This window comes from Xiphophorus hellerii, chromosome 7 (assembly GCF_003331165.1).
Source record: "Xiphophorus hellerii strain 12219 chromosome 7, Xiphophorus_hellerii-4.1, whole genome shotgun sequence".
Lineage (NCBI taxonomy): Eukaryota > Metazoa > Chordata > Actinopteri > Cyprinodontiformes > Poeciliidae > Xiphophorus > Xiphophorus hellerii.
In genome coordinates, this window is record NC_045678.1 from 9,465,896 (window position 1) to 9,492,399 (window position 26,504).

General features: G+C 38.9%; 1 protein-coding gene across 2 annotated transcripts in view; it reads right to left on the reverse strand.

Moving 5' to 3' along the window:
• znf385b (zinc finger protein 385B) overlaps positions 1-26,504 on the reverse strand; it is a 62,372-nt gene that overhangs the window by 6,971 nt on the left and 28,897 nt on the right. For both annotated transcript variants that reach the window (XM_032568105.1, XM_032568103.1), the window contains exons 5-6: positions 4,979-5,115; positions 4,752-4,862 (exon numbers count right to left, since the gene is read on the reverse strand). In XM_032568105.1, the coding sequence (XP_032423996.1) occupies positions 4,752-4,862; positions 4,979-5,115 (248 nt within the window). The remainder of the gene's footprint in view (positions 1-4,751; positions 4,863-4,978; positions 5,116-26,504) is intronic.

The window sequence follows — 26,504 nt, forward strand, 5'->3', positions numbered from 1 at the left end:
GACCTGCCCGTATGCTTTTCTACTGAAAAACATAACATGTAATTACAGTGCTGTACTGTTGATTGAGCATCTACACAAAGATGTTTCCTAGCGCTCTGCAGCTCCATGTACTGCAAATATGGAAGCTAGTCCAAAGAGACCATCTGCAGAAAATTCAACATATTTTTATTATTTTAAATGAACCTTACTGTGACTGTAGAACAGTTTATTGTCATTAAAAGAAACACAAATGTGCAACGCTCTCTTCTTTTATCTTAAACATATGTTATTCCTGGGCTTCTATGTCTGTGGGAGTATATTTTTTTTAATAAATAAATGTATTTATTATATATTTGAATAAACTTTAGGACCTTCCTGTCCACTCAGGTCTTTTCTTGTTGCTGAAATGTGCTTTACAAATACTTGAATTCAAGTTTTTTTGGGGGGGGAGTAGCTTGTTGCTACAATGTTCCCTTTGGTTACTTAACATAATTTGTGTTTTCTTACTTAAAAATAAGCAGATTTGGCACTGTGTAATTCCTTATTCACCACATAATTTATTCAATTTTAAGGAGTTTCTACCTCCACATTGTCTCTGTCCTCCTCCCCATTCTACTGTGGAAGAACTTTTGAGATTCAATCCCCAGTCATAAATATTTGTAGATAAATACATTTGAATAAATTCCTTCTTCTAAATACCTTTGACCATACCCTAACAAAAAAGATAAATAAATAAAGACAGCAGTCAGTTCTAATAGTATGATTGTTGTGACGGCTGCTTCACATGTCACATCTAATTGACGTCACTTTAAAGTGATGAATTAGACTGGAGGATGTCGCATTTTGTGAAATGTTGTCATCTTGCTGTCTCTGCTCCAATATGTAAGCCCAAAACTAAGACAAGCGGAGATAGAGAACTATAAGCATTAAGCATTTTTTTCTTGACTTAAAAACATAAAATTGTATTTCTTAGGCTTATTTAAGTTTGCTGAAAGTCCAAATATCAGTTTCAAGCCAGAAAACCTACAGATTTTAGACGCTTGGACAAAATAAAATGCCGTTTCTCCACTGTTTCTAAAGAAGATACGCAGGTTAAATAAAGTCAGGCAGAAAAGTCAGATTTTCTGTTAAAAGATTGTGACATATTGTTGCTACGACAGAGAAAAGATTGTTTTGTTGACAAAAGAAAAATTTATTTTGTAAAATGGTGAATGAATGTTTGGCTTCTTGTGAGAGACAGAACAAGCACAAGCGTTCAAAAATGCGAAAATAGTTGAGAGGGACAGATCTCTCTTCATCTTTCACCCTTTGTGTTGGAAACATTCTTGCCCCATGAATATAAAACCAATGGAAACGACAGGTGAATACGCTCGGTGTGGTTTTAAACCACAAAAAGTCCTTCATTTATGAGACAAATTAAGGATATTTAACTACAGCTGCAATCTAATTGTAAATTAGTATTTTAAGTTATGTTCTAATATCTCAGCTAGAAGGGAATTTTCGAGAGCCACACGCAATTAGTCAGAAAATGAACAGTTGACGGATTTATAGAGTTTCTGTAGAGTGAATATATATAGAATCGTGAGACTTTCAGCTGTTTCCATTCACTGCTCTTCTGTTTGTTTGTTTGTCTTTTTTTAAATAACAAAACTTTCAGGCTCTTTAGGTGCTTTTAAATTTTCAGGTAGGGAGCCGGTTTGCTAGGTCTCCAAACTACCGCACTCAGACAACTTTTTTTTCTGACTTTCTTCTCTTCATTGGATGAGTTAACCTGTGAATCCTTATCACATGAGCCCACGTTCAAGCAGCTTTTACTGCTTTTGTAACAAGCAGTAATTGTGTGAAGTGATAAGGTCCAGATAAGGTGTCGCATTGTGCTGATCCTATTTTACGTTTATATTTTTTGCACTTATACGTCTCATCTTCGGATATGGAAATGAACTATTGCTTGGACAGTACAAAAATTGTCCTTTATCCAAAGCCTGGAGAAGTAAAAGAACGATGACACATAACCTTTACTTTTTATTGACATTTTTTTACTTTGACTTTATGCACTTCCTTTCTGCCGCCGCTTACATCGAACCCAGAGGTTTTGCATTCTTTCTAATTAGACACTAGAGGGCGCAAACACACAGGTAGAAAAAAAGATGGTTAATTCTTTAAATGTCCCATGTTAATTTGCTACGTTTGCTTCAGTGCACCTTTGTAAATGCGTCAATGTGTGATCTCAGTCACAGAGGGTCCAGTCTCCACACAGAGCAGGCTATTTTTGCAGCAGGAGCAAAGCTCAAGCCATAAATCTCAGGAACACAAGGACAACATAGATAATTAATTTAGTTCTTATTAATGGCATCCAACCACATACCCCAGCCAGTACAATGATTCCACATTTTTGCTGCCTTTGCTGTCTAACTGGGATTCTAACTGGGTCTGCATGGCAGGTGTAGCATGAGAAGCACATTAGCAATGGCATCAAAGCAGCCGGACGATTTCAAGCACAGCACTAAATAAGGCTTACCGGGGATACTGACGCTTTCAAAGCATTATCCCTGTTATAATACATATACAAAAACTAAGCCCATCTCCTGGAAGCAGAGGCTTCGGGTGAGGTTGGTAGAGCTCTACCAAAAACAGCTGTCGACACTGGGCTGAATAACCGAACACACTCCTAGACTGATGAGGTAAGGAGAAAAATCTGTCGAACAGAGAGAGGTCCATCAGAGCATCAGGCACATCAAACAACGACTTTCTAAATCTAGTTTAGAGTCTCTAATCTCCAACTTGTTCAAGACACATGCTCTTTGTCAGAAAAACAGGCTCCCAAAGAAGCTTTCTGCAACTTACGGCACAAATATAGAAACAAACCATTAAAAAGGTTTGCTTTTGTTCTCATCTAACGGGGACGATTCGAACCCTGCTGCTGTCTGTCTCAGTCGTCGTGTCCTTAGGTCTTCTGGTGGTGGTCAGAGGGACCAGTGGTTCCTTTCTGCCAGTCAACTCCACACCAGTTGTGGCTACAATGTCGCTCACGACTATCAGTGTGTGAATAATGGCTGAATGACTGAATGTAGTGTAAAGCACTTTGGGGGTCATGTGGACCAAATAAAGCCCTCTAAATGTCATCCATCATTTAACTAGAGCTCTTGGTAACACTTTGTTTGAAGGGGTGTGCATAAGACTGACATGACACTGTCATAAACATGACATAACACCTGTTATGTCATTCTGACAAATGCTGTCTTTTACGATGGACGGCCATGTCTTGATAGGTTTGCGGTCATCGTTTTCAGATTTCAGACTGAATAGTGCTTATTGAAATGTTTGAAGCTTCAGATGTTGCTTCATAAACTTGGTGCTTAAAATTTCCCCACAACTTTATCTCAGACATGTCTGTTGTGCTCCTTGCTCTTCACAATGCTGATTTTCAATTGGACTCCATTTACAAATTAGAAGTCATTTGGCTGCAATGAACTTTATTTGAGAGGTAAAATGGGGAAAAGATAAGCGCGCACATCGCACTTTCAAAGTTTGCTGAGGTGAAAACCGCGTAAACCATTAAGCTTACTCTTCATAATTATGCACTACTTTATGTGATCTAAAAGTGACAGGAAACAGGAAAATGAAAACTCTCCACGTAACCACTTTTCAGAAAGTGTCGGTTGTTTTAATAGAGTTTTTCCTATCTGCAGTGGGACTGGTGTGTTGCTCACTTTGACTCTACTCTTGTTGCCTTCATTGGCCGATCCAGCTCGTTACTCAGCTCGTTAGAATGAGTTAATGCTCCTTGTTTACTCCCTCCTTATCAGCAGTAATTCCTCTATTCATGTTCGCTCATGAATAATTTTACCGGCTCGTGGATTAGTCATGTTTGATGGACGTGTCGGTAATGAGGCAGCTCATTAAGCTCTCAGCAGTCATGAAATCGCTCAGTGTCATTTACACAGCGCTGTGTTCATACAGTGCAGAGGAGTGCCGCTTACACCTGATTGTACACACAGAAAACGTCTTTAAACAAACCCAGAGGAGGGCTTCTTCTGCAGTACGTTCATTTCTCGAGCGTGTTTTAAAATAAATGTCCAAACACACAGTCGACACCAGAAGTTTACATACACAGATGCACTTTTTTTGTGCCTCGCTGTCAGAAGTTAAATCAGACCAAACTTGTCTCGTTTACAGCCAGTTAGGATTACAAAAATCATTTCGATTTCCACAATGATTATCATCTCTTTAAAGCTGCAGTAAGTAACTTTTATAAAACTGCATTCTTTACATATTTGGTAAAACTGTTAGTTTGTCATGACAGCAGAATTTGAGACGGATAATATGTGGCTCCTCCCAGTATTCTTAATCTCCATTTACAGAAATACATGAAGAGTGTCTTAGAGCAATGGGGAGGGATCTTAAAGACATTTCTTGAGTTTCCTGTGAAAACAGGAAAGGTCACCTAAAATCCTTATGCCTAAGTCCTGACTTTAATCTGGAAATTGGATTAACTTGCACAAATCGTTAATTAGCCCCCCAATGCTGTATTTCACTGTTTGTGAAACAAAAGACTCTAAAATCACAAGATTGGTCTGAAGTACCTAATGGTTCTCAGATAAAATACATATCAGGTGTTTCAGCTTGGGTATGAGATACTTGTTCACTTGTAAGTAGCAACTTGTTACATTTACTTCAGTAACTTTTAAAAAAAAAAAAAAAAAAAAAACTTGGGTTTTTTTATTTCTGCAAAGCAAACATGCAGACGACCATCATGCATCAAACAAACTCACGTCAGAGTTGAACCTCAGTTGGCAAACGCTGCAGGAGATGACCTGTTTCTTCTTGGGCACCATGGTAACACCAAAGGTGTGATTAATGACAGCCTTCTGCACCGGATCCATCTGCTCCAAAACAAATAGAGGTCAGAGGTCAACAGCTGCAGAGGATTATCTGATGACAGCTCCTTTTTTCTCAGTCAGACTGGACAGCTGCAACAACAAAATTCGCATCCGTGCACCGTATTGAAGTTTGGGAAGAGTCCGACTGGCGACGTCGTCTCCATGGGAAACGGCAGGAATGGTTTCATCATCACCGAGGGACCAGTGGCGCCAATTAGACCCGGTAACGCCCCGCCCACTCCACCGCTCCCACTTCCTGGAAACAAAGATGTTGAAATAGAAGTTTAAAAATAAAAATATTTAACATATTTTATGAATAAAATGCATTTTGTAGTCAAGTTTGTTTTATTAATGGAAAAGTTGACCTTAGAAAATGCCCACACATTTCCAAGATTTTTCCCTCAACAAAAGACCAGTCAGTACTCTCTATCAAATTTTTGTTGGAGTTTTTCTTTGTTTTCGGTGAATTTTCTCAGGTGTGCTCTTCAACCCGTTTGTTGCCTTTCTTTCTGTACACATGCTCCTTATTGGGTAATTAACCCATCTGACTAGAATTGTGAATGAGCGCAGTGTTGGATGTAGCTACCAATGAGGCTGCCAGTTTTGGTTTTCTTTTTACATCTACCTCCACATTGATTTACTGCCAGGTCCGATTCCAAATACTTAAACCAAAGCTGTATCATTTAAGTGCCAGGTATTTTGAAGAGGATAAATGGAGTGAATTTAAATAGCACTTTTATATTTATACTGACCACTCAACGCTCTCTACACCAGATCCACATTCATTCAGTCGCACTCACATTTACACATACCCGGATTGGTAAGCTACTTGGGGTTAGGTGCCTTGCCCAGGGGCACATTGACATGTGGCAACAGGAAGCTGGAATCAAATCATAGATTTTAGATTTCAAGAGGATTACTCGACCCACTGAGCTACAGTCATCTGTCATTTGAAGAGTCATTTACAGTCCCAGTAAATCTTTCATATTCGACAAGTGAATGTGTCACAGTGCCCATGCTTTGGTTTTTGGCTGGTTTCTGTCCATGGTGCAATTTTTAAGAGCTATTTATTATAGCTATTCTAACTCTAAATTAAACAAGGAAACTCTCTGAAATTGTAATTCCAGCCAGGAAAGTTAGAGGGCAGAAATTAGTTTAGTATCCCAGGACAGAAAATGAGGGGAAAGTGGCTGGAATTAACTATTTAACAGCCCTTCTGCTGGTTTGTGTCTCATTAAACTAGTGCTACACATACAGTAGCATTGCACATTAGCCAGAATGTTCCTCTATTTTTAGAGTCAGCTTGCCAGTAATAGCTTAACAATTCGTGAATCCCAATGGTTTTGCGGCTTCCAAGTAGAATGTGCTAAATTCGGGTGTGAAGTCAAGCCTGAATCCAAGTACCAACTTCTCTGATAAATCAAACCTTTCTTTATTTTAAACATAAACATTGATCTTGAGGTCTAGACTCTGACTTGAAGATTTTTTTTTGTGCAGTTTTATATTCTGGACATTTGAGCACAACGTATTAACCTCGAAACTGCTCGAATTGTTCTGTACGGAGTAACCGATTGGCCCAACAGTTATGTTTCAGGCTTGTCTTTGAAGTCTCAGCCTTTACATACAGCGCTGCGCGTGTGCCGTGTGGTATTTTTGTTGTACTTAAAGGAGTGGCTGCCTACTTGAGCAAAATATAGAGCAGAAGCTGAAGTGTGAATCCTTCCGCAACCCTCCTAATGTGAGTAGGTGTTGCATACAGAGTGCGTTGAGGAGTATGTATCCGATAAGAGGTAACTAGGCTTCTTCTATCTGCTACAATCACAGCTTGTAGAAGCCCTGCAGAGAAATCTTTCATAACAACGGGGCGTGGGTGGAAACACGGAGGAAAACTGAATCAGTCCTGACACTGAGTGGGAGGAGGAGGAATATAAATATTGAATTTTGAATTTATTAGGGACAATCCTCCAACTTAGGCAAACATATCAAATCAAATTTTAAATACATTGTTAAACAAAAATTGACAACCTTTTTCTGTTTAGTATATATTTATTATATCTCTCTAATATATACATTATTTGTACATGCTTTACAACCACATTTAATCAAAATTATAAGACAAATGACCTATTTACCTTTAAAAAAAGTCTTTTTAAAAATTAAAATTTTAATCCACGGACAATCTACAAAAGAAATAAATGCTGTAAAATATAACTAACTTGGAAATACCATTGCATGACCTCAATAAGGGATAAAATAATTTACTGGTTTTATCTCTTTAAATGTTTGCCATGATAAAATTACAACATTACATATTACAAATTAAAACTGTATTTGGTACCATCGCTATCAGAAACCTTTTTTCTTTCATCAAAGACAGTGGCTCTGACTTTTTGCTAGCATTTGGCAATTTGGCAAGATCAGAGGGAATATTTAAACCATCAGAAATAATCAAAGTTTAAATCTGAGCAAGCTGAATTTTATTAATTGTATTTATTGACTGAATTACCTTTCCTTCTATACAAGTAATCCAATTGGGAATATGAGGCATTAAACTTTCATCGATGTCAGTCAAAAACAGATCAGTTGATGTGAGTAAAATGCTGAAAAATACAACTAGCACAAATAAAATTGCAATAATAGTAATAATTGTCATCATAACCATCATCATAACCGTGATATTTCAAAATTGAACAACTGCCTTTAGCACCTGGTATTTATCGTAACAAGTTTTATGGAAGCCATAAAAAATTAATTACAGTTCAATACTATTCAGATGCTGTGATAATAAACTGATAATTACCTGTAATGTCTTCTGAATAACAAAATCAAAATTTTGTTATTCAGAAAATTTATCATAATAATATCATATTATTTCTAATGATATAACTTTGCCAACCACAGTCAGACTGAATGCAATACAGATCATAAAGAATAATTAAAGAGCAATTATAAACTGCAAAAATTAACACTATTACTGCCAGTTTTATTTTAATTTGTTGGATCAAAGCACAAACTTAAATTCTCACAATGCATACCTACCATCACAGACTTGCACCCAGTTTTACGTTATGATCTATGACGATTAATAAGTAGCAATAAAACAATTTTTAAAGGTGATTTAATTAAGCTGATTGAACAGGTTTGTTTTATATTTTTCCTAGTGTGTGTTTAGATGAAAGAAGAGTGTCTGGATTAAGAGTGTGCAAAGCTGTTGTGTTCGTCGTTGGTCCTCATACAGCAGATCAGCGAGTCATTGTCTGCGTTTATGATAATAATCATTTGGTTCAGAAAAACATGAGTCAACACAATGTTGTAATAAAACACACACAACCTGTCACTCATTATTTCAGATGGTTGGCTGGATCAGATGAGATTATTCATGGTAGTAAATACAGATTAGCTTCTATTTTTGTAGGTGGAGTTTTGTGCCAGCCTGGCTAGCCCGCCAAGAAGAAATCATTTTTATAGAACCCCATTAAAAAGCAACCATGAACTTAGAGTATTACAGTATGCTGGGAGTGGCTTTGGAGTGGATGAAGATCTATTAAGTAGCCGTCAGCAATTTGTGAAAATGTGTATCAGTCGTCATGCTTGGACATTACTTGTGGTGTCCCCCAGGGGTCGGTATTGAGACCAAAACTGTTTATCCTCTACAGAAATTTTATATGTAAGGTTTCAAAAGTGTAAAAAAGTTTGTTTTGTTGGCAGATGATACAAATAAATGTTGTACAGTTGAGAGCCTACAGCAGCTCTTGCATGAAATCATACCAGAAATGAACAAACTACAAAAATGGTTTCATAAACGCAAACTGTTCTTAAATCTGGAGGAAATTAAGTTGATGTGATTCCGAAATTATTAAGGAAATATAGATGTAGACGTTATAGTAGGTGGGGTAAAAGTGGAATTTGGATATTAAATTAACTTCCCAGTTGTGATAATTAATTATAAAATCTGCTGGACATTTAAAAGGTTCAGAGTAAATTATCTAGAAGCATATTCTTATTAAAGCAAAACATTTTCTAAATTATTAAGCCCTGAAGGCTGATTCTCAACAGAGCAGGAATCATGTCAGTCGCCTGCAAACTCCACTTTGCAATGAGCCTCCAAACTTCCTTCTTTTCTTGAAAATCAACTTTAGAAACCTATTAATGTCCAGCTCTTAGCCCTACATTAGTTTTGACTTTTGAATTTAGTGGAAGTGTTTCAACCTCGCAGTGAAAACCTCTTTAAGAACCTCTCAACATTTCTCAGTGCCAACGTAGACCATTTCAAGGACCTCATAGTACTATTTTTGCCTCCTTTAATACCCTTTAAGCCTTTAAAACTCCATACCACAAGCAGTTTTACTACTGTCTCACATCCATCAACACCACATTCACCAGCATTAAATTGAATTCTCCACTTTATAGCATAAATTTATGCCCCACAACACGTTTGTACTCCTTGTAACACATTTACTCCTCACTATTACCACATTCTGTGTATTATCTGCAGAAATAGAGGCTGGTTTTCCTTGGGTGTGATTGTGACGAATAGCATGGTGACAGAGTCGTCTTAATTTTGTCCTTCTGTCCTCTGTGATCTGGTTACAAACCACATGTACACAGAGGCAAACGCACAGCGTGACCCTTCTCCCTTACAGAAAGTTTCTGTTCTAAGAAGCTGCTATAAATACCAACTTACACATCTAATGTGTCTTCACTTAAAAATGGTCTGCAAAACCGGCACGAAAGCCAGCCAGCAACAAAGAAAGGAGCCAGTCTGCTTTATTTGAAGCTGACGGTGTTTGGCCACAGGATCTGTTAACGACTGCTTTTGTTCTTTCAGTGAACCTTTAAATAGCTCCTTTGGATCCAGAACCGGAGCATTTTGTCCCAAATAGTGGATGGATGTGGTGCAGAGTCTGACTAAAATAGAGGTGGGTGAAGGAACAAGCAGTACTGTCACAATACCATGAAGGAAACTAGTCCACACTTCAGCTGTCATTTCTGGTTAGTTACATTAATCATTTTGAGCTTAACTGCTCACTCTGAATAATCTCTGACGCCCAGTCTGTTACAGAGAAATGCAAGACAACTATTCATATTCACACTCCTACATAAGGCCAATTTAGACTCTCCAACTTACCAAACATATTTTGTGACTGATGGAGAAAACCCAAGAACCAAGAGAAAATTCAGGCATGCACAAGCAGAACACGCAGACACCAGACGACAACGATGCTGACAACTCTGCCACTGTCGTGTCTTTGTGCCAATTTGGGGTTCCGTAAATCACCTTTTTGGTATTTTAAATTGAATAAATTTAAATGTATTTTAGGTGGCCACAGAATGTGCTGTTTTCAAAAGCACTCGAGTAACTTTGCATCAACCAATGCAATGGTACGGTATATTTAAAGAAGCTAAGCTAACGACTTGTATTTTAACATGTCTGAACTAATGCGTTTGGGTATTTTAGCTTTTGTTTTCCAGGAGGTAGCATTTATTTAGAAAAACACATATAATGGCCATCACAAATACCAACATACATTTAACTGCAGGTGTTGCATCACTTAAGGATGATCTGATTGATTAACTGGGCTTGAACTGTGCTGGTGCCGTAACGAGACAATAAAGTTCCTGTTTTCTGTCACAAAGCAGTCAGGCTGGTGTTTTAGGTCAGACGTGGAAAAGACAAAGTTTTTAATACAGCCAAAAAACAAATCTAAATTTTATATCCAAGACATTATCTGTCAGCAAAGATCAAATGAATCCCTGCGCCTTTGGCTGGAGTCTTGTAAAACCAACCATTTCCGCAGTTTATACGCTTTCATACGATCAGTTTCCTCCCTGACACGTCCTTCCTTGACATCCACAGCTGCTGAGATTCAACGACCAATAAACTGATTCCGATCTTTTCCTCTTTAGTACCTTCCCGTGTCCTGCTGGTCAGATAGCACTTTCCTCAACCCGCTGTAGAGGAAACTGCTATCTGTTTGATTTATTATTCTGGCTCCGGCCAGAGTCCTCTCTGGCATTCACACCTCTCTGGCTCACACACACACACGCATATTTACACCAACGTGGCTCAACATGGAAGCGTGCATGAAGGAGAAATGTCCTGCTGCGATGTGCTGGACTGCAAGTGGCAGACTGAAGCTCCTGAAAGTGATCCGACCTGGACGGCTCGGTGTCCAGAGGGTTTAGTTACTAAGAAATGGCTGACATCTCATGCAGCCCCAAGGTTCATAAATCAAAATGGGCGTCCTGAGTTTCCAGCAGCTCTTTTGGTTACAGTGGGAGTACAACTGGGTAGTCACAGCATCTCATGTGTTTAAAACATGTTCAACTCTTTCACACACGAAATTACTTCAGAATCAAAACTGATTTATTTAATTTAGCTAATTTTATACTTTAGGCTCCCATTCACAGCAGAAATTCAGACAGAATGTGAGCCGTCTTTGCTGCATCTAGTGCAAAGTCTTGCACAGGAGTGTAAAGTCTTGCACTCATGACTTTGAGTATGAGTGAAACTTCAGTGATTAGACTGCGATGCCGGTGGCAGTATATCTTGTGCCACCTGGAGGAACCAGAAGGCACATCTAAATGTTTCAATACAAGTATCAGATATAAACATAAAACAAGATCTAATTTAATTTAATGTGCAACAGAACATCACTATATCTGATTGATGCTGAATTGTGCAGGTAGGACGTGAATGAACAAAATTATTTATGATTAAAAAATTGCGTGCGGCTTCATAGTCAAAGTGGTAGGTTAATACCTACAGCTTTGGTGGTAGGTAATTTAACAAAGGCTAAATTGTGAAAGTTTATAAAAGTTGTGCTGAAAAACTGGGGCTTTTAGACATATTCACTCCCTACCACCATGCTTAGAGAGCTACCAAATTTAGATCAAAGTTGTTGGAGAGAACAATGGGTAATTTTAAAGATTTGAACTTTGAAAGTGAAGTTTGTTGTCAGCACTGGTTTAATCCTGAGCTTTTTGCGCTCTGAAGCTCTGAAAATCAACCCACCACTGTTTAGGTGGGTCTTTATCACAGAAAGATGTAGTTTCTGTGATAAAATACACCTGGTTCATTGCAGCATTAATTATTCTCTGTGCCTCTTTCCTCTGAACCCCCCCGACCCCCACCATGAAAGTTGGATTTTGCTGCAGGTTTCTTCTTGTTAAAAGGGGAAATGGTTCCCTTCCACTGTCGCCAAGTGCTTGCTTGCTCAGCATAAGGGATTGCTGCAAACTTATTAACTCAATGCAATCCCCTGGACTCCCTTCAGATGATAATGTTTTCCTAATGTTAAATTGTCACGTTAGCTCGAGCGTATTGTATTTTATTTTGAAAATACAATACAAAATTAAATTAAATTGCATGTAGCTGGACCAGAGTCTGATAATTTCATTAGATTAGAATGAACTAAATTGATCTTGACACAATATAATATGCATAGAGGCATAAAATACAATAGCATTACTCTGTCTTGTAAAGCTCCCTGAGATGCATTTCGTTGTGATTTGGCGTTGTGCAGGTAAACTGGATTTCACTGAATAGATTTTTCGCTTCACTATTTGTAAATGTTGTAATCTCTGCATATATTCACAACTTTGATTTTAAATGTATAAAAACATCTGTGTGTCCTTTGTTCACACTTGTTCCCAAACAGATGGAATAGATCGGGCAGTGGAAATGTCTAAAGACCAACAGCTGTCATCTGATAGGGATATATTAGAATTTTTTCATTTTTCCTAATTTAAGCAAGACTTTGTTAATGTATTTGCAGGCAATACTACCTCATAGACAAAGGTTAAATTGCGAAAGTTTATAATAAATCATCTAGAATTGCTTTGTAGCAACAAGCTCAAATGTTGGAGCAGTACTAAACTATAAAATTCAGGATGGGCAATATTTCACTGCACTAAATAATATGCAAAACAAATAGCAAGAGCCAGAGTAATCACATTCTTTTAATACCATTTTTGGAAACTCATTTGACTCGGATTCATTAATAAATTCATGTAACAAGATTTTCCGACTGCATTAAGCGTAATTATGCCTTCACTTCTACACTGATTTAAGCATCGCCATATATTTCTCCAACAGAGAGTAAAAAAGCAGCATCTGGTGCTGCTAATCAGACTGTAAAGTGATTGGAACGGAGCTAAAGCGAAACAAACACACACAGACGGCAGAGGAGTACAGAAGATGAGGATGAGGAGAAGGTCTATGATGACAATGATGATTTTCAGATTAAATTAAATTATCCTACCTGAACCAGAAGTATTGTTTTATCTGTTATCTTGATCTGGGGTAAAAAAAAAAAAAATCTTTAAACTTCTCTTTCTCTACTTTGTGGGTCTGTATGGATCTACTGTGCTGTGCTCTGCCCTGTTACACAGCTGTCATACTTACCAAAGAACAGCAAAACACACCCACAGCTCACACTGTGTGGGTGTGTGCGTGTGTGTGTGTAAAAGAGAGAGAGAGAGAGAACATATCAAGTGACTGGAGCAAGAGTGGCATGTGTCATCGCTATCTGAGCCCTCAAACCTTTAACGTCAGGTGTGTGCCTGTGTGAAGGCGTGTGTGTGTGTGTTACTTCTTAATCCCCGCTGCCGCTTCCTCCAACGAGAAGAAATTCAATCCCCGGGGAACGAGAGTCAGAGAGAGAGAAAAGACAACCACACACACTACTTACAGATTATACAAGAGGATTAAAGATTAAATTACCCGGCCGCAGACGCTGCTGTGCATGTGATGAGATCTGAAAGCAGTTGTTGTTGGTTCACGGGTTTCATGTTACAGTGTTTGTGTGTGTATACGTGTTGTATTGCCGATGTTGTCGGTACCTGCCTCCCTTTAAAAAAAAAAAAAGACAAAACACCTGTGCTATCAAATATTTAAGTTAAAGGCAATTGGATAGCTTGAGGTGAGAATAGGAGGTCATTTTATGATTTCTAATCGATGCTAAGCCTCCACAAGATTAATCTGGTTCTGTTAATGTGTTTATATCACACGTGTTAAACTCAAAGCTCTGGGCCAAATCCAGCCGGCCGTAACTTTTTATGTGGCCGTCTAGACTCCAGACGCCAAATTACATCAATCGGTCTCTCTAGTTTTTCATGATTTTGCGATTGCAGAAATCCACGCAAAATGAACAGATCCTTGCATTTTTTTTGTGCTAACGCATAATTGTGAGTTTATTGCACATCTTCCGCAAAAGCCGTCAAAAACATTGTTTCTTCTTACTGCTGACTCCCACTGGCAGGTGGCGGCATTTCTTGCTTCTACCACACTGCTGCCTCAGCCTTACTCGATCTCAAGTTATAGTCCGTGATCAATACGGCAAAAAACAAAACGTTGCTTTTATCCTGATACAAAAAACACAAACGTTGTAAAAATGCATTTCAAATATTTCTAAATTAGTTAAAAAAAGATCAGCAAAGCAATCGCAAAATCCTGGAGGGACGGATCAACGTGAAAGATGTCCAGTATTTTTTAGTTTTCAGAATAACTTTTCGAATGCAGAGACATATTTATTATTATTTTAACAGTTTGTTAATGAGTTTTATCCTTCTAGCACACCATGCTGGCCTTTGAGAACATTTGTGATCTTGATATGGCCCAAAACGAAAGTGAGTTTGACAAATGAAGGAATATATTTTGTTTCTTGCAGAGCATTTCAATTAACATTAATGTGTTCATTTCAATTAATTAATTTAATAGATTTTAATGAGTTAAAAATTAAAAAAATATATAATTTTTTTAACATACTAAAGTCCAGAGCCAGAACCATTGCATTGTGTTTCTGGTACGCCTTTAAATCAAACGCACAAGCGACATCGGCAAGCAACAGCAATGGAAGACAAAGCTGCTTCTCACGGCCCACTGGGAACTAAGTTTTCTGATTGGACGCTGGAAGAGACCATTTCTGTGGGAAAGTTGTGCTGAAAGGAGTTGGTTTATTACTGAAGCAATTCAAGCGTAAAACATGTTACAGCAGCACAGACGTCCCCAATGCTAATATGACCGTCTGCAGTTCTCATACTGAAAGAAGTATATATATTTTTTTACCCCTCCAGGGAGTCTTTTTGTGGGCTCTAGTGTCCCTTATACAAAAGTAGGCTGACAGGAAGGAAGACATGCAGCAAATGTCGCAGGGTCCGGGAGTCGAACCCACGCCGGCCGCATCGAGGACTCAAGGCCTCTAAATATGGGTCGCGCTAACCCCTACGCCACCACAGCCCCCCTGAAAGAAGTATTTTTAAGTTACATGAATGATCAGGAGTTCCTGAAACTCTTGAAAGCTAAATAGGTACTTTGCATCAATCGGATGGCTGAATAGCAGAAAAAAATAAATAAATAAATCTTTGTTGTTGAGCTCATATGTCTATTTCTTTCAATAATATTTGTGCAAGTACATTTTGAGAAGAACTATGGTGCAATGACCAGTGCAGGGCAGAGGCTCCAGCATCTTCCCATCCACCCCCAAACTGAAAACAGCACAAAGAGCGTATGATTAATTCATGGTTAACAGCTATGGGTTGTTTAGAAGATCTGTCAGGAGAATACTGCTCCTCTCTAATAAATGTCACGGCAGCACAGCTTAAGGTTTGCAAAGTGTAGCTGTGAACACTTGGGGCAATGATCCCGCAGAAAACAACCATGAACCCACTCTGCGTAGCAGTGGAAACTGATAAAAGTGACTTTTTTAAACAAAAGGACTGGGCCGTGTGGGTTTAGGAAAAAGAAGCCAATTTGGTGCTGCTTCATAACTGATGGACCACAGGACCAACTCCAACTTTCTTCTGATGCCTCCTTGGTGCCATGCACCTGATTTACCTTAGTGGGCCATTAAGATGTTTCCGCAGCAGCAAAGCGCTAAGTGCTGAGAAATGAACGCATCTGAAGCATGCAGGTCTTTGGGGGAACAGGGTTTTGCACCACAACCATAGTGTGATAAACACACGTCTCAGATCTGTTCACAGACCCTTTAAATATTCTTTCACACACTACTGATAAATAAACTGTGATGCGTCTATCTTTGTGACTGATTTTAAAGGAAGTATGACCAATTTCAGTGTACTTTCTATTGACCTCTGGGACAAAGCACGATATATCTTCCATCCCTTCTGAAGCAAACAAAATGTGTTTCAAAATATAAAATAGGAAGTGTAATTTTGCTTACAGTGATGCGAAGAAAAGATACAAGCTTGATACAAGAAAGATTGTTTACATGTAAGGTATATATGATTTACACATGAAAGCTTTTTCCTCCCAAATATTGAGTAGGACAGAGTTGCCACGGATTTTAAATTGATCACAAAAAAAAAACAAAAAACATCTTTATTAGATTAGAACTTTTGTTTGAGACTATAATTCTTCCATAAATAGTCAATATGAAGGAGACATTTCCCTTTTTAATTTTTTTAAATGAATAGACTAGAACTGAAAACACAAAAAAAGGATATTTAGTCCCACGAAACTCTGAGCTTTTCTTCTCCTAGTGGGACTCCCAGGATGCATCCTGATCAGACTCCCGTACTTCCTCAACTGACTGCTTTACGGAGGGGCAACAGGTTCAACTCAAATTGCCCCCGGGGTGACGAAGCTTAATCACCCTATTTTTAAAGGTGGAGCTCAGCCACTCTATGTGTGAAGCTAATTTCAGCCATTTGAATCCAAGATCTTGTTACTTTGGTCTTCATCCATACTTATCTCCTGATCACAGATGAAGGTTGGAATATAGTCAGACCAATAAATCTAGTGTTTCGCTGGTTGGCTCTGCTCTGTTTTGCCACCCCTGGAGACCAGAGCAGCACCTGTACAGCTGCAGATGATCTGTCTATTAATGCCACGCTCCATCTTACATTAAGTGTGTTTCCATTGACCATATAATTGCGCAACTTCACATTTTGAGAATAAATTCGCTTCATGCAACCAATTTTGAAAAGACTCTTATTTTTTAATAAGTTTTGGTGCTAAGATGAGGTGGATTTGTGGCCGTATCAAAATTGGTTTATTTAGCAAAGGTGCGATGGAAACGTTTTTTGTCATCACGGCGTGGCATGTTTCTTAGTGACATCGCAGGAACAAACTTGTTCATGTGTGATTTTAATTGTGTCTTATATTTAAAGGAAACACCACAGTTGCACTTTTTTTTTTTTGACGTTAGCGGAATATTGACAAAGTTTTGTGCACAATTGTAAAGGAAACTCAGCCAATGACTTGAATCAAAATACAGGAACTCTTCTTCTTGAGATAATGACAGACCCCTGGCCCAGAAGGAGAAGTTCAATTCACATCGCAGTTGCTTCACATTTTGCCTCTAAATGCGATTTTCAATCGTTGTCACTTATTGGTTTTCAAGAGAAATCAGAATCAGCTAATGTCTGTATTAGCAGGTCGGCGCTTTATAAAACTGGATATTCAAAATCGGTCTTAGAATCTCTAATCGGATAATCTGTAATATCAAAATATATATATTCACAATCCATACATAAAAAAATAAACCTGCTATATTTGTGTCACATTCACCTGCCATAAAAATGCAAAGTAGAAGACGCAAAGGAACAAACATTAGGAAAAATGTGATGTAATATGGTTAAGGATGCATATCTACTTCTTGGCAGTAAGAAACTTAAAAAAACAAACATCTAGGTGCAATTCAAACCTCATGACCTCACCAGGGGGAAAAAAAAGTATAAAAAATCTAAATATAAAAAACAGGACACGCTCAGGAAGCACAGCTTGCCTGATTAACATTAACCTAATAAACCTCTAAAGTCTCTATGTCTGAGATCTGGAAGAGAGAGATGAATCACTAAATCTGTGGCAACTTTTATAGCCAGGAGACGGCGAAGACAGTGCAGCTGCAGTTTGAGCTCTTTCTACAGACTCAACTTCTAAATTGGGACATGACTGAAATCCAGTTCACTCGTCTTCCTCCATTGTTAATAAGAAAGAAAGTTGGAGCTGAATATCTCCCCTGCTTTCTCCACTGATGTCATAAAAAAAAAACCTCAAACTGGACCCGTTTGTGACCTGTGTCACTTTCACCATCCTCCAGCTGCTTTAAGCTGCTTCAGATGAAACCTGGAACCAGACCAGACATTAATCCACCAGTGATCCTGATGGAGGAGAGCCAGTCGAACTGCCTTCATCTGCCTCTTACACATTCCTTATGCAGGGAGAGCGAGCGCCGGCGTCTCGCAGAAAGAGGGGCGGATTTGCTGATAGCAGCATTAGACATCACTATGCATTATTATTATGCAGGGAAACACAGATTAGCATAACAAGCCTGTGTGTTTCTAAGTAGGTCACATTCAGATCCTTCTTCATCCAAAAAGAACACACATGCACAAGCATCCAGCAGACCGATCAGGCAGATTAAAGCAGACAGGAGCCCTCCTGTCTGAGACTCGGTGGAAACCAGTAGAGATGCGCAGAAGCACTGAAAAATACAAATGTTTTGTTTTTTTTGTGATGTTGAAAGTTGCAAAGACAAACTTCTTGTTTGTGTTGAAAGGCTCAAATGTAATTTTATGTTCTCAGGGTCATCATGGATCACACCTAAGACAAACTGATTTCAATCTCATCCGTTTAGACAGACTGCGCCTGACATTCTCTGGGTTTTAAAAAAGTAATAAAATCTAATCACTGAATCTATCTGTTGCCAACAATTTCAACTCACCTGTCACTGAGACCCTGGAAACTTGCAAGACAAAAGGCATTTGCCCACAAGATAATAAGTCGCTGGAAAATATTCACACATTTTTAACTTTTTTAAAAACTTTTTCTTGAGCTGTATTCACAAACTTCAGCATGAATAATTAAATAATTCTAAAAAAAAATTTGAAGAGGAAGAGAAAAGAAAGGTTTACGAAATCTCTTTCTCTGTGAAGAAAAGCTTCCTCCCGACGTGAAGTTGCCGTAACCAGGTGTGAGAGTGAAGGTGTTGTTTCCACGGTGATGTGTACTGCTGGTTTTCGGCCATAAGGTTTTGCATTCAAAGGCTTTAATCTTCATTTTACCTGACCAGAGCATCTTTGTTTCACATGTTCATAAAACTAAGCATTGAACTTCGGTTACATTCTGAACTTAATTAAAAAAAAAAAAAAAAAGGTCATCTGAAAATGCCTCCAACAGCAAAAAGAGTCCCATTCTTCTTTCCATTGATAAATAGCATCCATTAATCAATTTAACTTCCCTTTGGGATCAATAAAGTATATCTGAAACTGAATTGGACCAAATAAATAATCAAAGAGAAAGAGAAACTGTTTGGATGAGGTATAAAAACTTTGTGCCAGTGACAAATGGTTCTCATTGCCTTGGCTAAAGATGGTATTTATCATATTTTGACAATAAGATACTTTTCCCATGTTATAAATGAAATAACCTTGTTTTTTTTTAAATCAATTTCATTAAATAATTTATTTAAACAAGCCCCTATATTTTGCTGAAAAGTTACTGGTAAGTTAGTTTTGTCTCATTTAAAACACACTGAGACATTTGCATTAGAAACTAGACCACAAATACTATTTTTGCAGTGAAGCATTTTTATTCAAATTCAGCACCAAATCCAACTCAGACTGACAACTGCAGTCTCAAAAATATTTAATCCCTCTGAAGAGAGTTTTGCAAGAGAGAGAGCACACATTTACAAGTCAGATGTGGCCACATGGCGCACCTGATGCAGCCAATCAGGGGGCTTGATTAGTAGCATAGGGGGTGCAGAAGATAAAATACTTCAATCACTCAGGTTGACAGGAATATTTCAGTGCATCTTAATGTGGCTAAGACAAGAGAATGGTCATAGCTTTACAGAAACAGGTAGAAAAGAAAACCAAAGGCTCTCAAGGGCACTAGAGAAACATATGGAACAGCATCTTAAAACAAGGGTAGATTTTCTTTGTTTTTATATTTGGTACTTACTATCGTTTTCTTTTCCAAAAGAGGAGACTATAAAGCAGCAAAAATGCTCATTTGAAATTCTACAAGTTTGTTGCTTTTGACTTTACAATAATTTCAAGACATACCATCAGATGAAACGGCTGAGATTTATTTCTATATACGTACAGTTGTGTGCCATGGGGCACTGCTGAGACAGATTAAATAAAACCTGACAGAAAGTGGGACAAGGGAATCCACAGTGTGTGCTTTGGTGTGTCCCATGAATGCACATGTTGCACTGCGATGATGAGAAGCAGTGTGTGGGTAATCACAGCCGTCACGCTATCCATAATGAGAGGAATTTCATGGAGACAGGCTGGAAGTGAACCACAGATTGAGGACCGAATGCAGATCCTTTTCAGCGAAGGTAAAAGGAAAGACATATGACTGTAGAGATTCCAAGGCATTTCTGTTTTTTTTGGTCTTGGCATTCCTGGAAATCCGTCTTCTCTCAGCGAGTCTCGTTTCCAGGTCAAGCACACGCAGCGGGATCATCACAGGGGAGGGGGAAAGCGAAGCATGGAACGCTGCACAGTGTGTTGCACTGTTTGCAGCAGAGATTTGATGAAGGCAAAATTTTTTACAGTTGTCTAACCAAAAATTCAACCTCTACTGTGTCGACATCTAAAAAAAAATAAATCATAAAATGAAGAGACGAACCATCTTAATTTTGGATAACTGACCTGGAACAGAAACGCAAAGATTTCTTAAAGTAAGAAATGTTTACGTTTCCTAGTTTAACTGGCTTTGATTGAATAATTCAAATCATGCTGGAAGTTACTTTGAAAAAAAAGGAGCTAATATTATCAGAAAAACTAGCTTTGGTTTTAATGGAAAATCTGATAACATGACGTTGCCACTTAGGCTGCTGTCAGAAGCAGTTTTCTTCACTTGTCACTACATCTTTTCTTCAAACAGCCAACCAGAAAACATTGGAGATTATTTCAGATTTCTATCAGATTTTTGTCAAGATTTTGACCATAATTTATAACCATTATAAATTGTACTTACATGCACGAATAACGGTGACAGAAAATGGCAATCTGGTGTTTTTTATTTGTATAGAAAGATCCTAAAAACCTCATAATTAACTGGTTAATGTCTCAGTTTTTACAAGATTCAACAGTTTCAACAGGTGAGTTGATTCCACGATTTAACAGTGGACCTAAGTTCAAAGTTCACATCGGGGTTATGGCCTCTGGGGCTAGCAATTGTCAACTCTCCTTCAGAAAGCAACACTGACAAACGTGACACACCACCTGTCTGCACACACAGCGAAAGAAATGCTCAAGCCAGACACAGACAGGAAAAACAACGAATGTGGAGATGAAAGAGAAAATAAACCCAGGAAGAATTTCCTACCTCGACTCTGGAAACTACTCCACATCACGGACAGTCAGGCAGCTGTCTCACCTCCTCCAGCGCCTCCACCTCCTGCCTCTTTGCTCTTCCATCTGCTCCCACGGTAACTATAAACCCATCGACGAGAAAACCCAAAACAAACAGCGGAGGCTCGCCGTCTGACTGCTGGAGCGTGTGGATGTGGGGACACGCGTGTGGGAGGGTAGAAGAGGGCGAGCGACGGACAACCGCGGAGAGACAGCGCGAGTCTACAGCGGGAGCGAATCACTGAGGTGATGCTATGCAGGGTGAGCAGTGATGACATCCCCCTTTGTCTCAATGGAAATCCCTATTTCTCCCTCCCTCCGTGTCTGTGCGGCTCACGCGCTCCACTGCTTCACAGCATCACGATTTGGAAAGAAGAAAAAATGAAAAAGGGAAAATAGACACCCAATGGGCTGTTTCAGATTTAAAAAAAACACATTTAAGGTACTTTGTAAGTGTCAGAATCACAGTTAATCCCAAAAGAAAATTAAACGTTGTAACTCAGACTATCTGAGTTTTCTCAAAGTTTTTGTAAATTGTGATGGCTGTGGGTAGGAAGGATCTGCTGTAGCAGTCAGTGTTGCAGTGATTCTGAAGAAGCCTCTGGCTGGAAATACTATGTTGTTGTCCGTTTTCCATAATGTTCTTCGTTTTATGTTTGATCATCTCCAGCTGTTTCTGAACAATCCCCAGAACAGAACCAGCCTTCCTCATCAGCTTGTTGGGCTACTTTAAATCACTGGCAGAAGAGATTACACTCTTCACAACATCTGAAGACCGGAAGCAACTTCCTGCAAACCTTGAAGGATCCAGGCATCCTGCTCTGTCTCTTATTGTAGACGACCCCACTGTTGCGTTTCCTGTCCAGTCTGTTGTCCAGGGCAGAAGCAAGATATTCAAACTCCTCCACTACCTTCTGAAATCTACAATCATCTCCATTTTCACTTGTTTGTATTTTTTGTTTGTTTGGTTAATTAGTTTCTTGGTTTGTTTTGCCTCACTTTGGTCCAACAAACGCAGTTTTAAATATGCTTCACTAAAATTGACATCAACAGTGTTCACATCCAAACAAGGAATACTGTTTCTCCCACAAGCCACTAAACGGTCCACCAGATCTCTGTACTCAGCATCTTGTCCATCCTCAAGACACCCCAAGACACACAGTCATCAGAGTATCTCTATAGATGGAGATATTCTGAATTGTGTTGAAAGTGTACAGATTAAAAATGGATAGTGAGAGTACAGTCTCTAGAGGTGCTCCTGTGCTGGTTGGACACACACAGTCGTTCAAGTGACTGTTGAGCTTTTGATGTAGTAAATCAATCTGAAACGAACTGGGCACAGATGTCTTACGGTTTTCTTCTTTCATTTTGAGTATCAGATCAACAAAGAAATTTTCTTTGCTTTCCAAACTGGCTAATAACTCGCTTGCCTTGCTTGACACAACCAGTCATTGCAAAGCAGCCGTAGAACATCACACTACTACCATATGTCAATAAGCTCCGCTTTTATTTTGCTTTACTCCAAGAGACCTATCACCCACATTTTCCATAAAACTACACTTTTGTCCCATCGGTTCACATAATGGACCATCAAACTACCAAAAGATTTGGGATGTTATTTGGCCAAAATATAGAGTTTCAGACGTGAGACCAAATTTTTTGGCACAGGTATCAGCTGTGAAAGCACTAAGAGTCTCAGGACCTGCGAACCGAGATCCAGCAGACCAAAGAAGCTGATGCCGATCGAACCTGACCTGTCCGTGATGTTTCAGCCATCATATTATGCTGTGTCTTAGTTAGCATTAACCTGGTATGACATGTTCTTTGGTTCAGAATGTGAGTCAGGTGGACCAAGTAATTGGGGTTCAAATTCAGTCGTACCGTACACTGTCACCCAGGCCCCTCCTCTGAGCCTGCTGTCATCGCCATACGGCCCTTATGAGTGTGAGAATCCGTCAGCACGGTCTATTCATACACTGCTGAATACATCAACCAAACACTGCACATCAACACCTGCTCAATCTCTGCATCTCTCTCACACACACAGAGAAACACACACACACGCCCACACACACACTCATTGATGCCATGCATGTCTATTAATATCTGTCCAGTTCACAGCTCATTATGAACAGTGAATGAACGGAGCAGCAAAACTGACCTTTATTAGCCAAGGAGAGCTAATTGATGCCAGCCTGTTAAAAACAAAAGATGTGAGCACACTCTTTAAAGTGGGGGGGGGGAACAAGCCTCCAGACATGAACTGTGAGGTTTTCTGGTGAAAGGGAGAGCATGAAGGTGAAATAGAAAGGAAAGAAAACAAGAATAAAGGAGAAAAACAGGCTGGTGAAATCAGATAGAGACTGAAGCTGTGATACTGTAAATGTTATTGGTCTCATGTGAGAGAGGCTTTTTATTTGTTCTGAGCATGTGGATCATGGGAATTCACTTCTCTCATTATTGATTCAGCGTGTGTGTGCGTGTGTGTGGGTGGGTGTGTGTTGGCGTGGGGGTGTGTGTGGGTGTGTTCACGATTAGTCAAGCATGTTTGTTTGTGGAGTCCCTGCTGCCCCCTAGTGGTTACAGGGAAGTAAATACGTGTTTAAATAGAAAACTTCATTTCATTTTACATTATTTCACAGTGATTCTGGCCTACCTCTAGTAAATATGATTTTTTTTTTTCTGGTTTTGTAGTATTATTGTGTTCTTTTAATTTATATATATTCTTAGTTTGGGCATTTTTACATGTTGACCTCTCAAAGGTCATGTAGTTTTAGTTCAAATTTGACAGTTTCATTTAAAGAATTTGCCTTTATTTGGTTAAAATTTTTTCTACCAGACGTCAAAACAGGCTTGTATTTTAAAATGGCAGACATAATTTTTACATGAGCAAAATAGACATCTTGAAGAAACACATAGCTAATGCAGTTTGTAGTTGTTTTCATTAAATAACTTTGATTTTATTTCTGTATCTCCTGGACTCTTTGTGAATGGGGAGAATGTATAATACGTATTGAGCAATGCGGCTATAGCTCTGTGTGCTTTATCACTGATAGGATCTTTTATTTACTTTTCTAAGAAGGATGTCGTAAGACGTTTTCCACAAAAACCTCCTACATCTCTTAGGAAATCAGCTGCATTGAATTCAAATGATATCATCCCAGCTTTCGGTGTTGTTGCAGTGAGGCATGCAGCGCCATATTTTAAGACAACGCTTCTCTCTTTTTCTTACCACTTGTTTTTGAAATAATTTTTCTCTGTTTCACTTCCAAGTGTTAAAATTAGCAGCAGTGCTATTTTTTAGTCAAGTCGTAGCACTGTGCTTTAATATGTTCAGGCATAAAAACAAACTTGTAAGCAACCCAGTAGTATGCCTTTTACACTGAAATTAATTATGATTAGTTTTAATTATTACTGGTAAAAAATGTAGCATTACTATTTGGTTAGTATAAACACTTCCTGGTTTCTCACACTCTTTGCATCTGCAGAAGGTGAGATGGATATCAACCACCAAGGTGTGCAAAGTGTTAAATTTAGCTGCATATCGCATTTTATTAGTGTGCATGTAAGGATTTTTTTGAAGGTTGTTTTCCATTTCAATCTGTGCAGAAACAAACAAATCCTCATCCTCCAGCTGTCCTCCAACTATGTTTACGTCTAGCCAGATCTTCAAAATAATCTCCTTTGTCTGACTAACTTCTTACTAGCTTGGACTATCAGCATTGCAGCGAGTGGTCTACTGATACAGCACAGCCTAAGTAATGAGTCTGTTTTTGTTTTCTTGCAGTTCAACAAGCAGTAAAGGCAGTAAATTAACCACAACTTCCTCAAAGCCTTCATGATAAGATCCTTAAGCATACAGACCTTCAAATATAAGATTTTAAAACAACAACATCTTACAGTAGCTCCTGAACCTGTTCAAAACTGCGTGCTAGTGGGTCAGTTTCACCATTTAATTCAAGTTGCAGGATACCAGGCCTCTAGAAATGCAGTTTGAGATCACTGTTTTAGATCAACAAATAATAAAAAAAAGTTAAAGTCTACTTTGTTCTGGCCAACTTTCCGCTATGTATTATTTTAGATTAACTTTTTTACAAACAACCATCCCTTATCTCTCCCCTCCCAGTCTTGTTCGGTGTTTCAGAGGTTCAGTCCCTGCAATCTTCAGGCAAAAATAACCTGTTCTCAAACCAGCAAAAAACGCCAATTATGAAAAAGAGTTCAAATAAACCTAGCTGAAAATACAGTCAGCTGGGGGGTTACTATAATTAAAACAACGCACAATAAATCGGTACGCAGTTACTGAATTTACTGGATATTATGTGAACATTATTGACTGAGGAGCCCTGGGGGGTGACGGCTCGTTCTTGGAGCATGGATCTGTGCATTAGCAGTGATGTCATCTGATCTGACAGATGACATCATCTGTCAGGTATCTACAATGACCTGCAATGACCTGCCAGGTCATTGTCACACACAACGCCCTTACATAGACACCCACAAACAAAATACACTCCATCTGGCCTGGAGGAGCACTGAGTTCAGGCCAAAGAGCTTTTCATGGTAGAGAGTGTCTCGTAATGGACAGACAGAAAGAGAGCGACACACTCATTCAGTCAGTCTGGCTCTCTCTGTGTGTGTAGAGATTTAATCTTTAATCAGTGTTATTGTAGCCTGCACACTGATATGGAGACACAGTATGTAATTACAGCTGCTGCACACACACACACACACACACACACACCACAGCACAAGGGTGTGTGTATCAGAGTGAGATTTCCTATCTGACACCGATATCCCACATACAGAAATTTCATTGAAGGAATGAGCAACACACAACGATTACTACGTCACTTTTCTGGAGTGCTAATTGTGAATATAACTCTGTAGTGTTTTGGTTTTTATTTTAAGCAATATTCTAGACTACAGTAGATTATAATGGAGGTGTCATGATAGCAGGTTTGTGTTGTGATCAACACAGTACTGGACTTATGCAGACATGAGCAATGTGTTGCAGAAATGTCGGAGTGGTTTCATAGCAGAGCCGTGTCCCAGTTCGATGACCTGCTGCTGCCTGCTCCACTTAAACTCCGTTACATCTCAGTATGTTCTTTCTCTGATGACCTGCAATCCGACTCAGTGGGAGTGTGCCTGACTTTTTGATGATGCTCTGAAGCTCTTCCAGACACATCTAACCAGAGAGCAGAAGATGGCTGGGGAGATGGGATGTGCTTCAGCTGCAAGTCCTCTAGTGGTGGATGCTCTGGTAATTGTTTTAGGATGCAAAGGTCGATAAAAATCAAGGTTTCT